This window comes from Numida meleagris, chromosome 3 (assembly GCF_002078875.1).
Source record: "Numida meleagris isolate 19003 breed g44 Domestic line chromosome 3, NumMel1.0, whole genome shotgun sequence".
Lineage (NCBI taxonomy): Eukaryota > Metazoa > Chordata > Aves > Galliformes > Numididae > Numida > Numida meleagris.
Genome location: NC_034411.1, coordinates 54,776,851 through 54,802,529, shown reverse-complemented (window position 1 = coordinate 54,802,529; position 25,679 = coordinate 54,776,851). Strand labels below are relative to the sequence as shown.

General features: G+C 39.1%; 1 protein-coding gene across 13 annotated transcripts; it reads right to left on the bottom strand.

The window, feature by feature from the left end:
- Window positions 12-24,889, bottom strand: BCLAF1 (BCL2 associated transcription factor 1). 13 transcript variants are annotated; one of them, XM_021389888.1, is made up of 14 exons: window positions 24,752-24,886; window positions 19,373-19,511; window positions 18,259-18,332; window positions 15,326-15,469; window positions 13,533-14,438; window positions 11,542-12,213; window positions 11,260-11,429; window positions 8,581-8,686; window positions 7,564-7,648; window positions 6,719-6,894; window positions 5,386-5,566; window positions 2,384-2,530; window positions 534-743; window positions 12-383 (listed from the first exon to the last, which is right to left on the bottom strand). In XM_021389888.1, the coding sequence occupies exons 4-14, from the start codon at window positions 15,427-15,429 to the stop codon at window positions 378-380; spliced, it is 2,763 nt and encodes a 920-aa protein (XP_021245563.1). In that variant the 5' UTR covers window positions 15,430-15,469; window positions 18,259-18,332; window positions 19,373-19,511; window positions 24,752-24,886; the 3' UTR covers window positions 12-377. The 13 variants fall into 13 exon arrangements, with proteins under 13 accessions (XP_021245563.1, XP_021245560.1, XP_021245569.1 ...); XM_021389885.1 differs by lacking the exon at window positions 24,752-24,886 and adding an exon at window positions 24,319-24,709; XM_021389894.1 differs by lacking the exons at window positions 19,373-19,511; window positions 24,752-24,886 and adding exons at window positions 17,534-17,635; window positions 24,319-24,709.

Here is a 25,679-nt window from a genome sequence, read left to right as displayed (position 1 = left end):
CTCCTCCAAGATTTCAGGTGTGCAGAGCTGTAAGTTTACTTCAGAATAAAACACAGACATAGGGGAGAATCAAAACTTTTAGGAGTTGTACTTGACCATATATTTGGACAAAGCAGAATTACACTGCATATAACAAACAGTAAAATTTCTTAAAAGTTGTTACAAATATTTTACTTTCTAACTGTACGATCATTAACATAGTTTACTATATCAAGATTTTTTTCTCCTAAAGGCTTAAAACAGAAAAACAATCCCTCTAAACTACTTCCAACAGTAAAATTTAAGTAAAATGCTTACATTCATTTGACAACAAAAAGAACATATTAAAAATGTTGTGTGGGTGGTGCAAAAGCTGCTCTTTCAGCTTTCTTCCAGGGTTATTCCTGTAGAAAGAAAGAAAACAGTCTTCTTGTAAACAGTTAATAACCAAACACTAAAAATATTTTTCCAAGTGATACTCCCCCTCCCCTTCAACAATTGCCTGAGATTCTGTAAGAAAAGATAGATGTTTTGCCCAGTGCCAAACCACTTACCTTTTCCTCCTTGCGTCTGTCCTTTTCTTCATTGTTCTCCATTGTTTCTTCTTCATCTTCCACAATCCCATCCCCTTGGTATTTGTCATGTGTCCACTTCGGACTGCTACCTGACTTTTTGAAGTTAAAACGCCCTCTGCCACGCTGGAAAGTACCACGGCCCCTTCCTCGTTTGGCCCAATAATCCACACCATCATCTCTGTCATCATGCTATAATATACCAAACAATAAGGTTACAACACCTCTTGAACGCAGGTACTCTGAACCAAATTTACACTATACATAGAAAAAAAACAATGAAGAAAAAAATTGAAAACAGTTCAGACAATCTGTACATTACATTATGAAACATATCCCTACAACTAATAATGCTGTAAGTACCCTGAAACCCTGTTTTAAAGAGTCCTCGTTAGCTGTGGGTATGCCCACTGCGAGTAACAAACCAGATCTGTCACTTATTTTTTCCAGTCATCAGAAATAAGTACTCACTAGTTTTAAGAAAAAAATCAAATAAAGGAACTCTAGGAATGTGCTTTTGATTTTTTTTATTATGATTATTATTTTTTACTTTAAGGCAGAGAGAATTCTTCATACTTAAGAAAAGATAACTGAAGAAAGTTTTCAGAAACCCTACTTTACTTGTGCAAGGTAATGCAAGTCATTTTTAAACTACGTAAACCTAATTTTAACAGTCGAGTTTCTCTAGTTAGGAAGCGTTACGTTCACCATCTTGGTGCTAAATACAGTCTTACAGAGTTTGATATGTCTTCTGACAAACATTCCATGCACTACATGGACACGACAGAAAACTATTTAGTATAAGATGTTTACACTTAGAAGAACGATGAACAACTGCTCCAATATCTACTTTTTTAACTTGTGATTTGGAAAGAAATCTAAACTATTAAACATAAGCAGCTTACTAACAATTATAAATCATTCAAATATTTACAGGGTGGCTTTTAAAAAAATAAACATTCCTGAAGATGAAAAAACGAACAGCTCTAGTTAGTCACTTTTTTTCTAGCTGTCGTGGAACTTCTTAGTGAACAGATGATCACATCTCTGTGTATGCGGGTGGAAACAGGGAGAAAACCTTGTACATGTGTGCAAATTGCAGTTGCATCATTTATTGGATTACCTGTTAATGTATTTGTGAAAGAAACTTAATACTACAGGAGAAGGTCTAAACTTCACTAACGCTTTTCAATGGTGAAATGATATTGTTAGAAGTTGGCATTGTTAGGGAAATCAGTCGCAGCAGAGACTAAATATTCAGTACACTAAGCTACTTACTGGTTAGTTGTATCAACAGTCCTCCTTTCATAATCCAGATGGGGGAAAAAAAGGCACAACTAAGGTCACCTATGCCTATCATACTACTCAGGTAAGAACAGAAAGGCTGCTAATAGCAGAGTTGGCCCACATCCATCCACAAACACTGTTAGCTTTTCCTGATCTTTCACTTTTGTGGGCTTCTGGATAAATGTAAAAACAAAGCTTGAATGCCATATAGAGATAAACCCACAAAGATACAGCACAAGTCTTTTTGCTTTTGTTTTTCATACTTTTAGCCCGAGTATGCCTTCTTCCCTATCTCACCGATTAATATGTTTTAGAGAAGAATTCTACCTTAAGCTTCAGTTATTTCCAGCCTGCTGCAGAAAGACAAGATAAGCTGAACTAGGCACTGCAAGAACGCCGGTGTTTTCTTGATTACATAACTGCAGTCACACTTTGAACATGCATGCGACTTCTGTGCTTGTAGCTGTCAATCTCCTTAACACCAAACATAAAAACGCACTCGGAAAAAACAAAAGCATGCATAAGATAGAATTCTCTACACCCACCAAGAAATATTTCTTGCTTTTTGGGGTATATTCAGGATCCCACTCCTCTTCCTTCGGTCTCTTTTGAAAAGTAGTATTTGAGTTGCTGGGACCAGTATTTGTTCCAGCAAAGACTCCTCTGGCTCTTCCTCTGCCCCTAATTCGAAACTGATTAACCAAAATGTTATTTTATTTAAGCCATTTACATAAAACCACAACAAAAAGCTCAAGTTTTCTGATACTGATAATGTTCATTCTGCTCTTAATTAAAAATATAAAACTATTTTTAAAAAAAATCACATATTACTTTAAGTAATACATTCAAGCATTCACTTTGAAATAACGATCCTACTAAACGTAAGAGTTAAACCATGCTTGAGTTCTTGGCATAAATTAACCTACATTCACCAAAATGAAATTTCCTTTGACTACTGGTAAAGCAGTCTGTTGCAACAAAGGTCGGAAGAAGCTTCTGAAGCTGTCTGCAGACAAAAACAAACAAAAACCTAGACTGAAGGAAGGGGGGAAAAATCTTTCGGGGGGAAGTGAAGTCACGTATATTGACAATGATATCTGTTATGAGAAAGTGATTTTAGAATACATACAAATAATGCATTCTGCAAGTAACTGTCCACTTTGTGCCACTCATTCTCAACGGAGATTCAGTTACGCATTTTAAGACAGATTACATTCCAAATGAGTAAATTCCTCATCCCGAAAAACAACTCTATCTTGAAGTACCTCTAGTGTTCTTTATCGTAATTTAACAGAATTTTAAGACGACAGGATTAAAAAGTCTCAGATAAGAGACTTATCAGGGAAGATAAGACTTCTTAAAACCTTCAGTTACTACAGAACATGCTTTCTATAAACAATCTAGTTAAAGAATAAAACTGGGTCTTCAGAGGTAACTATATAGAAATGTGACTGGAAATGAGTCTCATTTATTAAAAAAATAAATATGCCCCATAAACATGGGCAAAAATAGATCTAATTAACCTGAAGAAAAAATAAAGGAGTTCTGTGCACACCTAATTCCACTAAGCTCCAACATCTCTAATGCAGAATTAATGCTGGACAGCTTTAAAAGTGCTTTGAATCAGTCTGAAAAAGTCTAGTGAAAGGCTCACAAAACCTTCCAATACACTTCAGAAACTAGAAACATTCTACTTATCTTTATTTCTGTTTTCCTACTTCGAAACTATTCAGAGCATTTATGGTTTTATGCTATGTACAACAAAGCATGGAATTCAACATTTCAGCCTATCAGTAAGCATTAGTGAAAAGTCAACACTAACTTAAACTGACAGTTTAGCATACAGAAAGATTTCATCTACCTGGACAGCCACATTCTCCCCATGATGTTACAGCTTCCTGTTTCAGGGAGCATTTACAACAAAAACATTTTCTTTACTCCAAAACCACAGCAGTACTTACTTGAATTCATGCACTATTAGCCTAAATCACAAAGACACTTCTACATTAGCCATGTAGTATCTTTCAATACTAACCAGTCTGTACCCTGAAGTGGAATATTCAAGTCAACAGCTTGGCCTATCTGTTTAAACACTCCTCTTCAGTTATTGTTTGGCTGATAAGCCTATGTATGACCATGCATGTCATTACAGAACATCAACCAATTATTAATGCACAGGCATAACTGGCAGTCACCATTAGTCAAAATATTAGATAACTAATACATTTCCACTTCAGATCTACTTAAATTTCATGAGAAGTACTATCTCTTTTTAAAGATACGTACAATCTGATTTTCTAATCCTCTTTGTGAGAGGAGGGGATTTTACGCTCTGCTTATTTTTAACCATGTGCTGCTAGCTCATGCACCTGGGAATTGGGCAATACTGTCATATTTGATATCTACACCAAAGTGTTGGTGCATTTACACCACACAGCTATTCCCTGGATAATTATAAGAATAACAAGCAAGCAAGAAAATGGAATTTTTAGAGTTCGAAATTTGGAACTTGGATTATTTTTCTTTTAAAAGAAGTAGCTACAACTCCCAAGATTGAAGATTCAAACCTTAAGTGCCGCACATCTCACATGCATTTTAGACACTCTCTTCTCTGTAGTTCAGAACTTATTTTGCACTACTACAAACAATGTACATTTATATAAAACAATGCCTCTTTACCTTATTTTGCCTTAAATACAGGCTACACAAAGGAGCTACTGGGGAAAGCATGTAATTGCTCCTACCCATTGTCTTTTGTCCACCCACAAAAAGACCTTTAAGGCATTTTTAATTTTTGTATAATTGTTTTTATTTCCAAGACCTCTTCTATTAATTCTTCATCTTTTCTAATTCTGCCACATTTCCTGGTAAGTTACAGTAACATGCAATTTTTACCTTTAAAAGTGTTATGAAGACCATGAAGGTCAACATGGTACATTCCAAATCACAATGCTAAAACACATTCCAGAGCTAGATTAATATGCTTGCATGCTTAGTGTGGCTAGTCCAGGCTAGAGAAACACTGAAAAGTAGCAAGTATATCACGTCCTCTCCCCAGTATAGTTTTTTCCAACATTGGTGTCCGTGTTCCATTGTGTGCCATTCTCTATTAAATAATTTGCAGACATCACACACAAAGGAGATCAAAGTAAAATTGAAAGTTATGGGGAAAAGAAAACAAACTGTAGAGAGTAACAGGTAACAGATCACAAGATTTCACCTTTATAGAAAGGTCAGTTTTAATATCCTGTTCGGAAACAGCGTAATTACAAAATAGTAAGGAATAAACAAGAAATCATTTTTTCCAATCCTTACACTAGGGTCTCTAATATTATGCTATTGAATATTTACATACCAAATAAGACTCCTATTGGATAATGCTGAAGGAAAAGCTCTGCAGATTTGGTACATCATGTAAAAGAATTCAAGAATCACGACTATGAAAAGGTCTACACTAACATTAAGTACTGCAACAATTCATTTAATCTGTTACACTATTGTTACAGTCTCCATCGTTTGGGGGGAGAACAGGAGAAATGCAACTTACAAAGGTGCCTCTTGGCCTGCTGACTCCTGCAAAACCAGAGTATTCTTTCTGTTCGTGGTGAGTTTTGAACTCTTCATCTCTTTCTTTCTTGCAATCCTTTTCTTCTCGAGAACCGGATGAAGATGATGATGGAGAGGAAGATGGGGAAGATCTAGCACGGTCTTGCTCTCTTTTTTGCTTACTGAAAAATAAAAAAGATACACTGTGTGCTATTTTAAAAGCACTAGATAGACTGTAACATGCTATGCTAAAAGGGGTTTCTTTATATTTTACAAAAAACTATCCCCCTTCTGGTTATAAAGCCACACGTATATGTAATGTATTTCATATGCTAAGGCAAGATATAATTTCACTTTCCAGCCTCTTCTTAGACATTTAAATGGACTAAATGTATATTATTGCTAGTGAGTTGGAAAACAGCAGTCTGCAAACTGCAAAGAGCTTTTCTAGGTTGCCATTAAGAGGTTCTCTTACTTTTAAGATCTGCCTTTCTCTGAGGCAAAAAAAAAAAAAACCAACCAGAAACCAAAGGGAAGAAAACCCTCAAGGCAAAGCTTTACAGAAATTTTACATAGTTCAGTTTGCACACTGTTGAGAGCATACAGCATGGGCTGCCCTCTGCAGATGCCTGTATGGAATTGCCAGTGGAAGGTAATGTGGATACCAGAGTCAGAAAACATATGGGAAACAGGAAGCACAAGTAAGAATTCATTGTATACCCAGTACAAAGCAGGAAAATAAATCCCACAGCAAGACTTCCAGTAATCCCCTCAAGTTCTAACTTGACCCAATTTACAAGATAACATTACTCAAAGGAAGGTTATAGCTGATGTAACTCTTACCACTGCTACACAGTATCCACTGAAATATGCTAACTTTTTTCCTTAAAAAATAGCCCACTGGCTTTAGGAGAGAAATAATAATAAGATTCCCCTTCTCACCCATGTTAAAACTAAGTATCAGTAAGATTCTCATACTCTGGGTGTTATGAGTTGAAAAAGTGCGGAATCAAGCATAACGAACCAAAGTTCTTACACAAATTGTTTATAGAAATGTACTGCATTGAAGTCCAACCTCCTGATGTAGCCTGGATAATAGGACAGATTAATTTGTCATTTTTTTTTCAGTGTTAGCTTGCTATTCCAAAGTTTTTGTCCTCATCCACCATAAGCCGTGTAAAAGACAGATAATACATATTTGCTGTAAAACAAATAATTTTATTTGTTTAAATTTAAACATTCCATTAAACATTGAAAACTGAAAGCAATTAAGCTTACAATTACAAAAGGCTAATTAGAAGCTAAAACCCTATATAGGGATTTCAAACATTTACCTGTCATCTTTATAAGATTTGTAATCCTTGTAATCTTTTGAAGTTTTCTCCTGCTTTCTTGACCCACTGGATTCCCTGGAGCCCTTTGAGTCTCCTCGCTCTTTACTTCGCTCCTTTCTACGGCGGTCAATGTCATGCCGAAGATCAGCAGAATCACATCTTAATTTTTTATCTCCCTGTAAGCAAAAATACGTTTCTTACTAAAATTTTCAAAGAAAACATCCAGAAGAGAATCTGAGGAGATGAACCGCGCCTCAATTTTCAAAACAAGACAGAATTTACAACAACTCTTCAGTACATAAATTGAGTTTAAGTGAATGCCCTTCACAGGCTAAATCTAAGAACAGCTAAGATTTTACATTTTAAACAAGCGTTCCCATCAAGCCTACAGGATACTTATTTCCTGATGCAGACTGACCATAACATACTGTCTGGTAGGATACCTTAGTACACATTTTTTCCAGTTAATTATCGTTAAGCAGAGCACATGTACCTTTATAAAATCAGCCTTACTGCTGTGCACCTCAGAACTTTTTTCTCCTCCTATTCTTTGTCCTTGGACACAAAATGTGCCAAGAAACAGCCAAAAGAAAGGAAGGGTAAGAAGCAGTTTGACCTTATTTGCCACAATATCAATATACTCACGTTGTGCTACACAAACCGGCTTCTTGGTAAGACATTTTACTCAGAAAAAAAGAGTTATGAAAAGCAAATACTCCACGTAATGTGAGTTATTCTAGAAGACTGATATACACAAACTTACACGAAGTTAGAAGTTCAGATTCAAAGGGAAAAATATCACATTAAGTTCAGAAACAGATACTTGACATTTACTCAGAACCTACTTTTTGACTTTCTTCTTTAAAGACCCTCTCTTCACCTGCTAAACGGGTATGCTTCCTCAGGGCACTTGGAGAGATGTCAATCCTCCTAAATGTAAAATAAAAGCAGTGTCTAGCCATATGGGTATGCAACTGTTTATGGCCTCACACAGTTCAAGTCTGAATAACAAGGCACTTTAGCAGCAGAACAAACTCTTGCATATCAAGTCCCACCATCAGAATACAGAAGCAAGCTAGAACTTAAAAACCTTAGTTTTGTTCTGTGAAGTACACAAATAGATAAATACACAAAACTGGCTGTTTGATTTTTCACATTTCAAGGAGAGATTTCAAGATAGCAGTTATTCCAGAAGATCAGCATATAGAGCCAGTTTAAAATCCAACTTTCGAAAAAAAAAACCACTGACAGCTTGCTGTATAGTTGAAGTTACTTATCAGTTAAGAGATCTTACAAAGCTGAAAACCGAGACAATAGAACCTCACACACAACACAAATACAGCACACTGCATCATGTAACTAAAAGCAAATGATCAGAAACTACATCTGCATACCTATCTTCTTACCTTCCAGGCTCTCAGATTTCAAAAGAAAAAACCCTGCTATAAATTAATAGATACAAAAACTAAGTGATACGAGATGGAGCACTTCACACTGAAGAACAAAGCTGACAATAAAATGAAGCCCTGTATATGCAAGACATTTCTCCCTCAATATTTGAGCACTGTATGTTAGAAAAGTAAGCGTATCCCAAATGAGATGCAGAGGTAGAAAAGACTCCGCTATAAAACCACAGATGAAGCCAGAGTTGATTTATCTGAATTTTCTTTTTACGGAAACATTTTTGTTCGGTTTTGTCTTTTTCCAGGGTTTGTTGTTGTTGTTTTGGTTTGGGTGTTCTTTTTTTGTTTGTATTTATACAGAAATTGACAAATTATTACATATAGAACAGAAAAAATATTCTGAGTTCTTAAAAGAAACATTAGCAGATATTATTGGAGACATAAGCAATTAACATATACCTATGTATTTCTGGGCTCTTTTGCCGAGTGCAGTGCTCTTCAGTAGCTTTTTGATATGCAGTGAACCTCTCATTTAGGGTCATTCCGGCTGATTTGAAGTATTGCTCTGTTGGTTACAATAGAAAAACACTGTTTCATTAGTTTAATTCAACTGACAGGTATTTTACTCCTGACAGAAAGGCAAGTAGCAGGCAAAAACAGTATTTTCAGTAAATATATCAGAACAACAAGCAAGTGTGGGGTTTTCCTATTCTTACACATTCTGTATTCCAAACAAAGATACAGTGCACAGAATCACTGCAAATCTACTTATAACTACACCATGGCTGTATTAATCTAATTCAAGCATCATATACGGATTAGACTTGTTCATTTTCAATGACATTCTCCTCTAATGAAATAAAGGAACAATCTAAGTGATTTTCTACTACTTTGTCCGTAAGAAAAAAAATAAGATTACTTTGCGTCATGAATACTTGCAAGAAGTACGTTTTACAGTTCAGCTCAACTTTTAAGTTAGTGTTACTTCAGTGAAATCATTTAAGTAAGGTATGCTTCAATAACTACACGAATGACCTAATAACGAGTCATTTCTTAAAATAATACAATTTATTGGTTTGAAGTTGTGATGATAACGATTCAAGGCAACTAACACATCCAAAAGTAAATAAATTAATTTAAGCATCTGGCATCTTGGCAAACCTGACAACTTCTGACAAATTTTCTCTTGCTTTCAGAGACAGTTAAATTAGCAACAGCAAAACTCAAGTTTTTAAACCAGCTCAACAAATGTGTTTAAATGTAATATAGAAATACATAAAGTCATGAGCTATGAAATGTTACATATGAAGCAAGCTATCTGCTTAACAGGTCAACATACATCTGTATCAACTTACCGCCCGGCATCCAGTATTTGTCTCATAACCAACCATTAAAACTTGAAACGGCCACTACAAGGGTAGTGCCTCAATCATAATTCCATCAAACACAGGAATTTGAGCTAGCAACTCTGTTTTTATGCCATTTTTGCCAGGAAGACAGAAGGTTCAACTTTGCCTGTTTGGCATCTGTATCTTTCAACAGCTATTTTACTTTTGTAACATGGATTTTGCCATTTCAAAACACATTCCAGGACCTAGTTACAATGAAAAAGAAAACATCACTGGGCATTTTCAGCTCTACATTAATCAAGAGCTGTTCAGACTGGTCGCATCACACCAATATTGAACATCACTTCAAATCGTCAAAAGAGTTACTAAATCTGACCATAGACCGCAGTAAGTTTGAAACGCATACAGAAGTTCTCTTTTCAAAAAACAGTCATAACTTTACATATACTAAAAACTTGACCAGATACTCTGTTAAGCTGTCATATTTACCAGTTTTTTTGTTTAACACAGAAAAAGTCTTAATTTTTTTTATCAACATGTGAGAGTTTCAGTAACACTTCACCTTCACCTTACATGTGCCATTTAAGCCAAGCTCTCACTGGATATAGGCTTTGATCTATCATCAATAAAATGATTTTCTAACAATGATTGTTACACTCTAAGCAGGCATCCCAATAATATTTTGAGTCTACCACATTAACATAACCTACAACCACTTTTTTTTTTCTAAGTAATTCAAAATGCACAAAGTCATTTGGCTTTAGTCACCTAGAATTACTTCAAAAACAAAATAAGACTTGAAAAAAACATTCCTCTAGCACCAAAATCTTTCCTATTTCAGAAATGCTAAAGCATCTTTAAAACAACACATACAGATAGATACACTCAAACCTCTCACCTCATTTAGCATTTTGACATTCTCCTTTTGATGATATGGTAAATAATGCTCACCAGCAAATTCTTTCTTAGTATATTAAATACAAGAATAAGACAACAGCCTGGTGAAATTTAAGTAAATGCTACAGGAAAAACAAAGGATTTAAAAAAAACTCTAGATATCTGCACTAGATTTTAAGGAATTATCTGTTCATGAATAACTTTGCCACTACGTGACCTGAATAAAATACATCCACTTTGTCAGATTTCTTTTCCACAAAAAAAGTGTTTTGATTTTATTGTAGTAAACAATAGCCACTACTGTTAAATTGGAAAATAATTAGTATATAAACAGTTTAATGGGATTTATTTAACCCATGCTAAGCTTCTAGAAGTTAAATTCTCATCTCCAGCAATGCTGTCAAATACAAATAGAATGAAGCAGTGTATTTTAAGATCATTTAGAGCACCACCACTTATACTTTATCAGTTTGAGACTAAAAAAAGCTTTCTAGTAAACATCTGGTTATGAGTTCTGAGGTGCTCCAAAAGGAGATGCAATGCTATATGAAGAGGTGAAAAGACATTCAAATAGAATTGAAGAAAAAAAGATTGAGCAAATTAGTGTGCTTAACTAAAAAAATTTAAAAATCAAACTATGTGCTACTTTGGCTTAAAAAATTTAACAAGAAACATAGTATGACTATTCTTACGCTCTATGCTACTTGCTTTTTTTATACTTGTTTCAGTGGCTATTATTTCTCTAATTATTTTATGTATACCTCAAAGGAAAGGTTCAACAAAATCAACATTAAGAAGGCTGAAGTCTTCCTGTACTAGAGACAGCAAACAGTCTTAGCTAACAGTCTTAAATGCTACTGCTGGATGTGTATATGGTAAACTGAACACATACCTTTGACATGATGAACCAAGGACACTATATGCTGAATAAATGACTCTGACGTGCTTTTGCTGGCCTGTGGCAACTTAATGTGGTCAAAGATGGATCTGAACTCTTGCTCCTTCTTGACGGAATGGACAAGTGTGCTAGCAAGCAGCCTGTCTTTAGTCAAGGAAGCAGGTCTAAAATGCATCAACAACAGAAAAGACACACAGAAAGAAACCACTAGTTTAAATAAAGATGAGTGACACTGCGAGCACGTGGAGAACCACTTTGTCAAGTGGAATAATTTACCTATTGGAATCATCAAGAGGTACTGGTGCCATTTTGAGTTTAACTTCAGGACGATGGGAGTCACTGGCTATCATTTTGATCCTAAGTGGGCTCTCCTCTCTGAAGGTGGATTTTTCTCTCGCATCCAGATTCTTGTGTAGAGGGGGACTGTAATCAAAGAGTTCTTTGAGCTTTTCAGACTTTACCTGCTCAGGTGACTGAGTTTCTTTCTTCATCGTTAGTCTCTCAGAACTCTTGTCTTCTTCCTTGTGCTTATCTTTTGTTGTACTAGGCCTTTCCGCTACATAGCCAGTCTCTTTAGGCTTATAACTTTTCTCATCTCTAAATCCATCGCTCTCTCTACTGCCCTTCATTGTTATTTTAGATTTGTATTTGGTTCCTTCCTCCTCAGCATTCCGGTGAGATGCAGTAGGAAAATTTTTACCCTGATCTGCCAAGACAGACTTTCTGAACTGTCTGTAATCCTCTGTCTCCTCTGTGTCCTCCCCTTCAGAGTCATTAAACTTCTCTTTCCCAGTCTCTTTATCAACGAAAAAGTCTAAAGTTTCCTGATCCTCCCATTCCCTTTCTCCCTCTGTCCTCCCTTTTTCTGATCCTCTCTCCTTCTGGGCCTCCTTCTCCCTGGTATTACCCCTATCAAGCAGGTATACTCTAGACTCTTCATCTGTGTACCTGTGGATAGCAAAGAAGAGACTGGTAACTCTGGATTGCATTCATTCCAGTTCACTTGCATTCCTCTTTTGCGTCAACCCCACAGCAATAAGAAGAAAACACACTCCGCTGAGCCACTCAACTTTAGCAAGTAAATTTCACACACTGTTCACACTGTACTGTCATTTATGCACTACTGGAAGCATTTGAAGAAAATAATGCCCTTCTGTAGAACATGCAGAAATTCTCCACTAGAGGTTGTAAGAAGAGCTAGTGGTTGGTTTGTTCATTCTGAATTGGTACATAGCTTCACATACTCTTACACCAGTCTTTTTTCCCTATCAAATTCACATAAAACTTTGATAACCGAAATCTGAATTAATCCAACGGGGAGACAGCTGTATGTCCTAACTACATTCACAAATTGATTTTAGCTACTGCTTTGTCTGTACACTATCTTCACATAGGTCTGAAACACATCCACCAGCAGCAGTACATCTAACCTCAAGCAAGCCTGGTTTTTTTATATATATATATATTTCAAATCTTCTAGCAGTATATTTTCACATACTAAAACTCACTGACAGGGCAAATTCATTTAAAAATTGTATGACCGTATCTATATTTGTCTGTAAGTCATTTTTCTAATAAACCCACTGAAACACAAGGCAAATTAGAAAGAAATGTTCTAATGTCAATAAGATTTCTATAACTTCCTTCTTCAGTTACTACTCTTATCAAATATATCAAATACTTTTAGAACAAATTTGGAAGAGTACACATTCCATTTTAAGAACATTGTTCCTCACATCAGTAGAATTAGATTCCAAGAATATTAAGACCTACCCTCCTTCTTAGGTAATGCAAAAAAAAAAGCTGTCACATAGCACCATACAATTAGCAATTAATGCTGTTTACGTTAACAAATAAATCATAATACAACATCTTGGTTTTCAGACTTCCAGAATATTTGCATTTCAAATTACATAAAGCATTAAAACGTTTAAGTGCTTGAACAGAAGTCACTGTCAAACAATCAAGTCTGATCCGTCATTCCAATTAACATTTTTCTGAACAGTAAATGTAATACAGCAAAATGTACTGCAAAGGAAAAACACAATGGAGTTCTTCAGGGATACTGGTCCCTGTCTCCACTAATCATCCAGTAAGAACTCGAAGCACCCTAGAGGAGGAGAAAACTAGATTCTAACCAGACTAAAATTATTAAAAGCATTCATTAGTATTTCACATTCCCTTTTCCAAGGCACAGCGATGATCTTGTAAAAAATACTGTTTCAGTACTTTAAGATGCAATGTTAATTTGATAGTTTAATTCCTACCTTTTCAGAAACTTTCCACCTTTTACAGTTTCCTGTTCCCCAGTCTCAGGATAAAACGAACGTGTTCGAGGCTCCTCACGGGGAACACTCTGTGATGGGATTGTCTTTGCAGGGCTTCTCCTCGAAGGGATGTGATGCAATGGGCTATTCTGAGAAGGACTATAACGGCTAGAACCATTTCCAACAGAACCAGAGCCAGACCTCTCAGGACTATGCTGAATGGAATGGGAATGTTGAGGTGTGTCCTTTGCTGAGTGGGCTGTACTAAGCAAAGGGGCATCAGAGCAAGATGAACTCTGACTAGGCGGGCTGGCAATAGACGGACTGTGGGGTGACCTCGGACTGTTATCATACGCTGAAAGGCCAGGCCAAATGTCGCCAGAAGCTGCTGATGATTTATTAAAATCGTCAAGAGATTCTGATGGGTCATGTTCAAATGTATCTTTCTGTTCATCTTGTGATTTATTTTTCAAAGGGCTATCTTGCAAAGGAGCCCCTTCAGTTTTCTTTGCCTGCTTTTCCATAGACCCTCGTCTTTTGGAAGAGACAGGCGATTTGCTGTATGGGGATGAAGAACGAGATGAAGAGGACCTTGGGGACCTGGAAGATCTGTAAGATCGACGAGATCTGCTCCGGGACCTCTGCGAAGACACAGACCTTCGCTTTGGACTTCTGGAACGTGAACGGCCACGCCTAGGGCTTCGGGAGTGTCTTCGGTTCCAGACAGGCCTATAACCTCCACGATGGTATCTACCACCTCCTCCTTGGTAATACCCTCTACCTCTTCCTCTGTAACCATAGGGACGTCTCATTCCTCTATTATTTCTGTAATCTCTGCGATAATCTCTAGAATAAACACGATCCCTGCTGCGCGATCGTGAGTATGTCCTTGAACGAGACCTAGAACTAGAATTAAAAAACAAACGTTAACATTTGACAACTGGAGAGAAAAAAAAGTGCCTTAGGACTAAATGCTAGATCTCTCTAATGCAGTCAGAATGGTAAAGGAGGCGGATTAACAGTCTTCAAGTAAATTTTGCAATATATATTGATCTCTGTCTCATAAGGAATTTTAACAAACATTGATTTTTCTAAGCAACTGTGAAACTTAGACTTCAGCATCACACGATTAAGACATTCTCAGCCTCAATGGCTTGCTCTGCTGTTTTTTGTTTCTGTTTGTTTTAAGAGATCACCACCGCTCTTGAGCATGGCACTCAGTTCTCCACCCATCACCGCTCATAGCCTGGAACATGATGTTACATCACTTATTCAATTTAATTGAATATACCAGCCTGCAGACAGCAGCAGCTGATAAGACAGGAAACACCGATTTTGCCATCTCTTATTGAAGTAGTGGCTATGCCCAATGGTAAGAAAATGAAGGAAAAGACTGGAGGCAACTGAGAAGACAAGATACAGTAAAGTTTATCTGCTGAAGCCTTAAGTTACTCCAGATCTGAAAAGTCACACGAGAAAGGCAGAAGAACTAACAGGGAAAGAGACAGGACAAAGAAAACATCATGTGAAAGGGGAGGGGAGAATCAAACCAACCAAGAACAAATCAGGAAGAACTATCTGCATTGTGAATTTATACTGAGGTATAGGAAAGATACAGGAAAAGAGCAGAACAGTCAAATTTTAAACAAAGTTTATATTCAAAGCAGTTATATTCAAAGCAGAAACTAGCTATTGTCTAAAACAAAAATCCCAGTTTCATGCAAGTGAAAAATAACTTCCAGACAAAATTCAATATATAAAACTATTTCTCACATAGTATGACACGAATATACCTGTATCTCTTTTTTCTAGAGTGTGACCTGGATCTTGACCTAGAGCTGGACTGAGATCTGGACTTTGATCTTGAAGAATGTGATCTAGAGTTAGATCGACCCATTTTCCCCCGTAGGTATACTTCTTCTGAGAAGGAAAAACAGCTGAAAGAAGAAAGAGAGGGATGAAACTATTTAGAGACCATGTAAATAATATAATATTTTAATACTCTACAAGAATACTAGGAAGAGGTATAGCACTCCCTAAACAGATGAGCTTTGAAGAAAATACATTTATTAACAACTTAAATCTCAACGTACATTTTAAACAATATAAGACAAATTAGAACAAGAAATAATGCAAGTCTAGACCATTATACATTTGTGATTTAGATCTAAACTAAAACTAAGCTAAAACTAAATTTAAATATTCATTTTATATAGTTTATTGTTATAACCATAGAACATTCATCAGATCTGCCAAGTACTCCCAGCCCTCCTCCTTCAAATGAAGTGTTTGAAATTTCTACTTCTTAGGCTGGAATCACTGTGTAAAAAGACTTTTTCCCCCCAAAGCAACATGACAATTTAAGTCTATACTTGAATCTGGCACAGCATTTGTTCATTTCTATTCTGAGATAATTCTATTTTGTTTCTCATAGTATCCTTCTGGACAAAATGTCCAGCACACAGCTAGACAAAAACACAGTGCAATAGCAAGCAATCGGCCAATAGGTCAGGCCCAAAGAGTTGTACTAACTGGGGTTACAGCAAGCTGGTGGCCAGTCACCAGTGGGGTTCCCCATTTTAGGGCCAACTCTCTTCAACGCTTTTGTAAGTGACTTGGATGTAGGACTAGAAGGTGTTTTGAGCAAACTTGATGACCATATTAAATTGAGAGGAGTTACTGATTCCATAGGGGGTGGAGAAGCCTTGCCGAGAAATCCAGACAAATTAGAGAGCTGGACAATCACCAACCACATGAACTTTAACAAGAGCAACAGCCAAATTCTGCACTGGAGAAGGAGTAACTTCGGCCACACAAACAGACTGGGGGATGAGATGCTGGAAAGCAGCCCCGCTGAAAGAGATCTGGGGGTCGTAGTCAACAGCAAGTTGAACATGTATCAATAATGTGCCCAGGGAGCCAGGAAGGCCAAACACATCCGTATCAAGCATGGCATTTCTAGCCAGTCAAGGGAAGTGACTGTCCCACTATTACACTGCACAGGTGTGGCCTCACCTTCAGTACTGTGTGCAGTTTCGGGCACCACAGTACAAAAAGGACATAAAACTATTAGAGAGCCTCCAAAGGACAGGTACAAAGATGATGAAGGGTCTAGAAGGGAAGATGTGAGGAGTAGCTGAAGACCCTTGACTAGCTCAGCCTAGAGAAGAAGAGACCGAGAGGAGACCTCATCACAGTCTACAGCTTCCTCAAAAGGATAAGCAGAAGGGCAGGCACTGATCTCTTCTGGTGACCAGCAACAGAACCCAAGGGAATGACATGAAGCTGCGACAGGGGAGGTTCAGGTTGGATACCAGGAAAAGGTTCTTCACCATAAGGGTGGTCAGACACTGCAACAGCCTCCCCAGAAAAGCAGTCATGGCACTGAGCTTGCCAGAGTTCAAGAAGCGTCTACACAACACTCCCAGACATATGGTCTGATTTTTGAGTAGTCCTGTGTAGAGCCAGGAGTTGGACTCAATGATCCTTATTGGTCTCTTCCAACTCAGGATATTCCGTGATCCTATAATCTACGAATTCACAAAGTTTCAGTGGAAGTCTAAAATATGCTTAAAAAGCAATGTATAAGCCCTCCAATTTAATAATAACATTTTTGCCTTATTAACATTTTCTTTTGAGAATGCCCAGCTTCAAAAATAATGGGTCACATGAGAAAAACTGAATATAAACTGTTGACAAGAAAACATTCACATTTTCAAACCTTAATACACTCACTAGCTACAATTATTAATAACTACTAAAACAAATGGAGAAAAAATAAACTTTTAGCTTTTGTATTGCAAACAAGCATAAAATCTCCAATTATCATAATGAAAATACAAGCTGAACACAACAAGCACTTTTTGTTACATTGAACTTTACATATATAGTCAATACATTAACTACGAAGAAATATTGAAGACGAATCATAGCTTGAAGTTAACAGAGTTACAGAGATTTTATACACATGTAAGCAAATCCAGAAGAAAAAACAGACCAACCTTTCCCTATCACTGGTCACTCTTGCCCCATATAACTTTCCCCCATCACAGTTGCACTGAGTTTGTGTGGCCCCAAAGAGACTAATCTCATCTGAAACTAACCTAGGGAAAATATATATTTCATTATATATATTTTATATACATATATTAATATAATATATAATACAGTGTTAGCCTAAACTAGCTTTCCAATTAACTAAAATTATTTAACTTGGAGAATACGTTGTAAGCTGTCTGTAAAGGGCTCCTTCCATTTAAAGAAAAGTAAATGAACGTAACATACTCAGAAGATTCGTTTTAATTCTTTGTGTTCAATTAAACACACAGAAGATGGATTACAATCTCTTTTGTTATCCAGTTCATAGACAAGTTTTTAAACAGCTACAAGACATAAAGCATACCAGTTTTCCTAGAGCAACAAAAAAAATGTTTTGCTGTTATAATGAAATTTCAGACCAAACTTTAGATGTACAATAACTTTACACAATCTAATATCAATTTTAAAGGAAAAGAAATGTTGGACATCTATACATTTGCATTCTTATGTATGACAAGTGAATATATATGGTACAAAAGATGACCTCTACAGGACATGCATTAATTTCAGAAAGATTTATACATTTCAGATTACCACCAGCATAAACTTTAAGAAAAAAAGATCAATCTCGATTTTAAATGGTTGGGTTCAATCAGAGCACTTAAAAAATAAATTAAGTCAATCTTACCTCAAGCCACTGGTCTGTGTCAATCAATCAGTTATTTTAAAATTCTCTGTTTATCCTTTCAGCAACACAGATCCCTACAGAATAGAAAAAAATGACCATCAGAGACACATACTTTTATTAAGGGATCATTATCTCCTTCTGCTTAAATGGGTTCAAACACTGAACTGTTTATCACGAAAAGACAACATAAGAAACAGCAAATTTAGTCCTAGGCTAGTGAAACCACATGTTGAGATTTGGAGCAGCTTAAGAGTTAGCCACTGCCAAGAGCAAATGCTGCTTCCCTTCCATACATTATCAGTCCTTTGGCCCTGCTTCCAGGGCTGTATAACCTTCACAAAAGCCCCTAAACGCTTCAGATCCTTCAATGAGAAGGCTTCTGACAGACACTCAGTGTTCACTTTCGTATGGTTAAGTTAACTAACTGACTTAATGAAGACCCAAATAAATGCCAGATCTAAATTATGAGAGAAGACAGCACGCAGCCAAGAGGATGAAGTGACAAATTCATATAAGAGTTTGAACTCTAATATACAGCTTTGTACTTAACTGGAATGATTTTTTTTTTCCAAGAAAGATACGGGATATAGACTTAGTAAAACAGCAGCTTTATTTTTAAATTTCTCTGCAACATTTATACAAGCATTACTCTGCTACAGTTCCTATTTAAAAAGGAAATGTTCGTGTGACTTTAAATAACCAGCATTTTTTTCTCCAAAAAAATATAAGTTTTTTTGGCAGGTGAACAGAAATAAAATACAATTGCAATAATGAAACCACTCTCAAAAGTGAGAACTTTGCACTGACCTCAACCTTAACTACTTCAAAGCCTTAAGAATATACATACATATATATATATATTCACGCATACACGCTTGTAATCTGACTTGACATTAAGAAAATTTTCAAATGCCATGAAAGTGACTCAGAATTTTACCCCAGTTCAATACAGACAGGCTGGATCTCCTAGAAATTCTGCATTTCAGCAATACATTCATTAAAGCCAAAGATGTTAATTTTTTGTAAGTTCAGGTGTTTTCAATGTTTCCTTCATGTACAAAAAAAAAAACGTAGCACTTGTTTTGATAAATCCTGCTATCAAAATTCCACTTACCATTCACTAGTAGTGACCAAGATATTTCCAATTTTTACAAAATATATGCTTTAATAAGATAAAGTTTTTACTTCTCATCATCAGCAAGCATGAGTCTCTGAAGGAGCACAGTAGTGTATCGGACCATTTCAGATCTTGTCTAGACAAAAGGTGAGATGGCATTAGCTAGCAAAGGTTAATTAAAGCATTCTTACACAGAAAAATTAATACAAACTTCAGCTAAGTGGTTGAAGTTCAGTACTAGATTTAAAAATCAATATTTACTACAGTTTGATGTTATCTCTACATCCAAGTTTTAAAAATAATTGGCTGGTGCTAACTGAAATCAGAATTGTAAAGACAAGTTTTTAATATCAGCCACTGGGTATACCACGACTACTCTTTTCGCTAAGGACTTGAAAATAAAAGAATGTTGAATAGAAAACCTTAAATGCTGAACAGAAAATCTCAACTACTTTCAGTTTTGCTTCCATTTAATTGTTACAGGTAAATGCTTGACATGCAAAAAACCTTTTTCCAAAGAAAGTTCATACGTAAGAAAAGAAACGGAAAGACTGTTTAGACTTTTTTTAAAATAAAGGTTTGCCTATGCATATATTCTTACAATATGCAAGAATTAAAATATTTGATTGACCTCTGTTACGGAGAACTTGAAAAACAGTGGTACATACAGAGTTACATCACCAGCAGCCTCTTCCTGGGGACTCTCTTGTCACCACTGTCACAGTCTGAAGTCAGAACATCATGTCAGGTAATACAGCGAAAAAAGAGGTGCTACGCACATCACACTTCCAAGCAGTAACATCAATCCACAAATCAAAAGACCACCTGCCTGTCTTACTTGGTTGCATTAAGCTTATCTCTTGACCAGCCTCAGAAGAGACCTAGAGGTTGCAAAGCTGCATATGAAAAATGCGATGCGAGATGCCTACCACTGAGCATTTTAAGAAGGAACTATGACTGCAAGAAACAGTCTATACTTGAAACAGCAATGCTGTTATCTGCATGGTTCTGTCAACTCAAGCTTCTTTTCCCCTTGCTTTCTGCCCTAGATGTGAGAAAATCGATGCTAGACTCTCAAGCATTTCATCACGGCACCAGAAAAAGCTGGCTATTACAAAGTAAAGTACTGCAGCTCCACATTAAGTCGGAATAAGCTGGCACTACTTGTGTAAAGAAACGGTCCCCTCTCTCCCATTGTCTAGTAACTCACATTCCTGATGGTCTTCTCCCTTATGCCAGCACAAGTATTTGTGCAGCCACATTGTGAACTGGATCAGAAAGCATACGGACTGCGTGATTAGTTTCAGAACGGCTCATGACACAACCCCACATCTCGGCCATGATGGGTAAGCTGTGACAGCCCCCATTCGGGACTGCTTCCTTTGGCAGCAGTGCAAGCCTAAGGCTTCCCTGAAACTAGCTTGCCAAGGCAGCAACAAACCTGGATCTTAAGCTTTTTAACGGCACTTGCAAGCAGAGTACTGTTAAAGAAAACATACTACCAAACCTTGACACAGCCAACTGCACATTTTTTAAGAAATGGATATTAAGTCACATTGATGACCGAACAGTCAGCATGTTTCTTAATGTAACAGCAGTATATATGGGTGCCTTAAACCAGCCTCAGCCACGAAGCAAAAACAAGATATGCCACAGAATCAGCAACACTATGACGACGAAGTAGATGTCACTTAATTTTTCTTTCAAACATGGCAAATACTTAAGGACAAAAACCTGTTTCCAATTCCTTTTAAATATTTTTATGAGCCTTTATTACTACACTGATGTTAAAGCTTTCTGACAGATACTGCAGACGCTACATATCTGCTAAACCCACTAATTCAGAAATTCCACACCACATGGAAGCTTAAAGAGGTATTTTAGACTAGTTATCCAAATTTATACTAGCTAAACACTGCTCTCAGCTGTATTATTTTAGTTATCTTATACCTATTTAATAGCCATTGTTACTCTTGCTTAAGCAGTACTTGAAAGCTATCGATAAGATTCAAGTCAAAAATCTTGTTAAAGTAACTCATAGGCAGTTGTCAACATGCATTTTCATTCAGAGATTCAAGCTTCAAAAGAAAAAGGATACTACAACCAGAACCAGGGGATAGGATAGTCTTCAAGAAATCCTACAGAATTTCTAATAGTCTTTCGTTATACATATTCTAAATTAAAAAGAAGCTGGTCTTATTAGGACAGCAGTGTAAGGCATCTATTCAGTGCTTGCATATCTGCCACCAAGTAACCATGCTTTCTTATCTGTTCTCTACCTCCTCTTTTTTGTAATGTCCCCAAGTTTAACAGTAGCACATCACAAATAAGAACAGAACACAATTCATTAGAAAGTGTAAACTCGTACCATTTGCATCATCACTGCCTAGAATTCTACAAGTACTACTCAAATACCTTAACAAATTTAACTGAACTACCTCAGGCTGTAATAAGAGCTGGGGAACACATTTTCCTCCTACATCATCTTCATAACACTTGCACCATTACAAAAACTGAACAGACCCACATAAAAAATTACAGCAAGAAAATTCAACTGAAACAGTCAAATAAACAGAGAACATGTGTGAAAATCTGAATTCCCTAATTTATTCACTTTTAGTAGAAAACTATATAAAATATATGTAAAATAAATTAAAAACCGATCTCCAAGCATCTGCAGAGCCATCATAAGATTGATAGCTGTTCTGTTATGTAAAACTATAGGCAAACATAACCGTGTTTCTCTTCTATCTAAAAACAAAATCAAAATGTTAATTTCTATGAATTTTGTCAAAACAGAAACAAAACAACAAGAGAACTACTGTTGTTTTGTTTGGCTTGTTTTTTGTTTTGTTTGCTTAACACAGCGTTTTCATACTCCCTTAGAGACTGGTTTCTACAATCTCTTTACAATAGTCTGTGAGCACGCTGACACAAAGGGCCATCCTCCCCCTCCTCACTCCAAAGACTGATACTCACAGAGGTGCCCAGTGAGCCAAACTGATCCAGAATAACAAAACTCAGGAGAGAAAGTCAAAGCTGACTTTTGAGCCACATCACGTTCCAGATCCAGCCTACCACAAGGCCGTGTGAGGGCCAGCACAGCGGCCAAGACAGCAAGGCACTTCTTCCGGATACATTTGGGAAAAACTCCCAGCAGACTGAATAGCCTCGCATTCTTCAACAGTTTCCCCTACCTACCTCCACTACATGTAAACAAACCCCAAACGCTCTCTGGCATTCCACAAGCTCAAACACCACAAGTCTCCTTCACAACCAGCCCGAGTCGAATCCACCTTAATAAGCGTAACCTAGCTGCAAACAACAGCTCCCTGCTGATGACCCTTTCTAAATTCCTAAAACTGCTTCAAGTTTTCTGCATCCCCCACTGTAACAGGATCTTCCCCACAATACACACGCCCTGCCATGTCCCCAAGGAAGGCAGACACGGCCTCCACCTGGGGCACGGACGGTTAGAGCAAGCCCCACAGAAGCTTTGCTCAAGCCACAGTCAGCTCAAGAGAGAGCCAGCTACTCCCCAAGTACTGATACATGTAACACATTAAAACTCTTCCTGCCACTCAGCACTGCTGTCACTCAACACCAGAAAGGCTGAGTAGGAGGAAGCAACTCTTCCCCCCTCACCACTAGAAGCTGCATGCTCCAAGCGCACTCTATGCCAGAATCCCTGCCCTTTCTCACTTATCCCCTCTTTGTTTAAAGCAACGAGAAGGTACTACGAGAAGCTAGATAGTATTTTCCTGGGACCCCACGTTCGAAATCAACCCTTCCTAAACTTAAGAACAACTATTCCGAGAGATGTTTTTTATACACCTACAACAAACCAACCATTGCTCAATCTCAAATAGCTACATAAGTGACTACTCGCAGTGTGGAGAACTCCTTTGTTTTGCATGCCCCTGGGTCCTCCTGTAGTAAAATTTAACTGTTAGGGCAAAACTTTGATCTCCGTGATAAAGGAGTGACAAGTTGTAGCGAGGTGTTACAGGATCACCACTACACGAAAAACAAGAAGCTGATTTCTTTATGAAAACTAAGGGTCCCAGAGCAAACAATAAATAAAGGGCAAGACCCTGCAGCGGTGGTATATCACAGTGTGATAGGCCTGGGGATGTAACAGCCCCTTTCAGGGAGGGGCACAAACACCAGCAGCGGGGGGGAGGATTTCTAAGCAGGGCTACGAAGGCCCAGCGAGGGAGCAGCAGCACAGCACTAAGGCATTAAGACACAGGAGCCTGAACAGCTTTCAGGCCGGAGGGAAGTTCCTGCCATAAGCCCAAGGCCAACCGCACGCAGGGCAGCACCTCTTCACTCCAGCACCCTCACCCCCGCGAACGCAGCAGGGCGGTCGCCCATCCCCGTGACCAGCGCTGTTCGGCGACACCTCGAGCTCATCTCCTGCAGGAAGGGCGGAAAGGGCCGCGGAGCCGGCCCAAGGGTCTCGGGACCACCGGGAAAGGCCGCGCTCCGCAGCCGGCTTAGGGCGGCCTAAAGAGCCCGAAGCAGCCCAGGGCCGCCGCCACCGCCCTCCCTGCCCCCCCACCTCTACCTTAGCTCCCGAGGCGCCGCGCAGGCTCGGGGCAGAGCGCCGCCGGCTGGGCTCGACTCCCGCAGGAAGCAGCGGCTGCGGCCCGGCCCCTCCTCCCCGGGGCCGTTGGCGCCGCTGCCTCAGGGCCTGGCGCGCGGGGGTGGCGCGGCGGATAATGGCTGCGGCGCGCGGAGGTCACGCGGCGGGGGAAGGGCGGGACGGCACCGCACAGCGGAGGGGGGGGGGGAGGGAGAGCGGAGCGGCGGCCGCGCGCGCGCGGGGGGAGGGGCAGCCCCGCAGCCTCCCCTCCCCCGCGGCACAGTACGGCCGCTAGCACGCAGCCAGCGTCCCGCCAAGCCTCGCCGCTGCCCTTTCCCCTCCGCCCCTTCCTCACCTGGCGGGCGGAACTCCCGGCGGCCCCGCTCCCTTATGGCAGCTCGTCCGCCATTTCCCGTCTCGCCGGAGGAAGAGACGCGGGGCCCACAGGGAAAAAAGAATCAACCACCATAGAGAGCTGGGGGACGGCAGCCGCCGCGGGGCGCGTCACTTCCGCTCGGCGCGGGGAGGTGCCGGCACCGCCAACCGCCCGGACGCCATCTTGGTTGTGGGTGCCGGCCGCAAGCAAGATGGCGGCCGCGGGGTGGGCGGGTAGCCGGGGGGCCCGCGGCCCGGGAGCAGTACGCGGGCCCTGCCTTAGTGTCTCCGCCGGCACCGTCCCTCGGGCCTGGGAGCGTTGCGTCACGAGATGACAGCTTTTGTCTCCTCCCGCTGTCGCCTTTTGTCCTCTCCTTCTGTGGGGAGTGGTGTGAGGACCCCGGCGTGGTTACCTGTCGGGGAGGGAGCGCGTCCTTCCACGGGCGCAGGGTGAAGAGGCTGAGGGCAAAGCGGGGCTCGGCCAGCGGATCACAATCAAGAGGCATCTGCGATGCTCCGTGCAGCAGGAAGGAGCTCGCCTAGCAGCAGCGCTTTACTGCAGCAGCTTTTGCAGCAGATGTTTGCATATCGCTTGGTTGCAATACATCAGTGCAGCGTTTGGGAACAGCGGACCCGAGGAAATTAGCTGAGTGCTTACTCTGCCGTGGAAAAGTGCGGTAAAGGGCTGCGGATGAGCTGCGTTGGCTGGTGCACCGAGATCACAGAATCGTAGGGACTGGGAGGGACCTCTGGATAATCTAGTCCGACCTCAGCTGAGTGCGTCCTCGAACAGCAATTCACACTACTCAACTCTCACTGGACTTACAAATTTTTTAAAAGGCAGAGTACAGATGAGACAGAGTATATAAATAAATGCATATATAAAATAAGTAAAGATGCATGTGCTCAGTTTTTTGCAGAATTTTTCAATTCAGGCACGATGAGTGGGCAGCAGCCAAAACTTGCTGATAGAGGAAAAAGGAATGGAACATGGGAAGCTGATGTACCCTGTAACATTGATTTGTGTTTTCATGTGTAAGGTAACACACTTCTTACCTCCATCTAACCTATAGTGTTGTTTTAATGTTCCAGAGTATGATTATTTTTGTCTACTAAGTTCTACAAATACAAACTTCTATGGAGGCAGCCACTAACAAACAACTTGTGCCAAAACATAAACACAATGGATGTTTTCAGTTGTAGAATCACAGAATCATTAAGGTTGGAAAAGACCCCTAAGATCACCAAGTCCAACCATCAACCCATGCGCACCAGGCCCACTAACCATGTCCCTCAGTGCCACGTCTATGCGTCTCTTGAATGCATCCAGGGATGGTGACT

Coding starts and splice junctions, on each gene's coding strand:
- BCLAF1 (XM_021389893.1), bottom strand. CDS start 15,429: ATGGGTCGATCTAACTCTAGATCACATTCTTCAAGATCAAAGTCCAGA. Junction 6,895..7,563: donor TTAAAGAAGAAAGTCAAAAA/GTAGGTTCTGAG, acceptor TTTTGCTTACAG/GGAGATAAAAAATTAAGATG. Junction 5,567..6,718: donor AAATCTTATAAAGATGACAG/GTAAATGTTTGA, acceptor TTTATTTTTCAG/TAAGCAAAAAAGAGAGCAAG.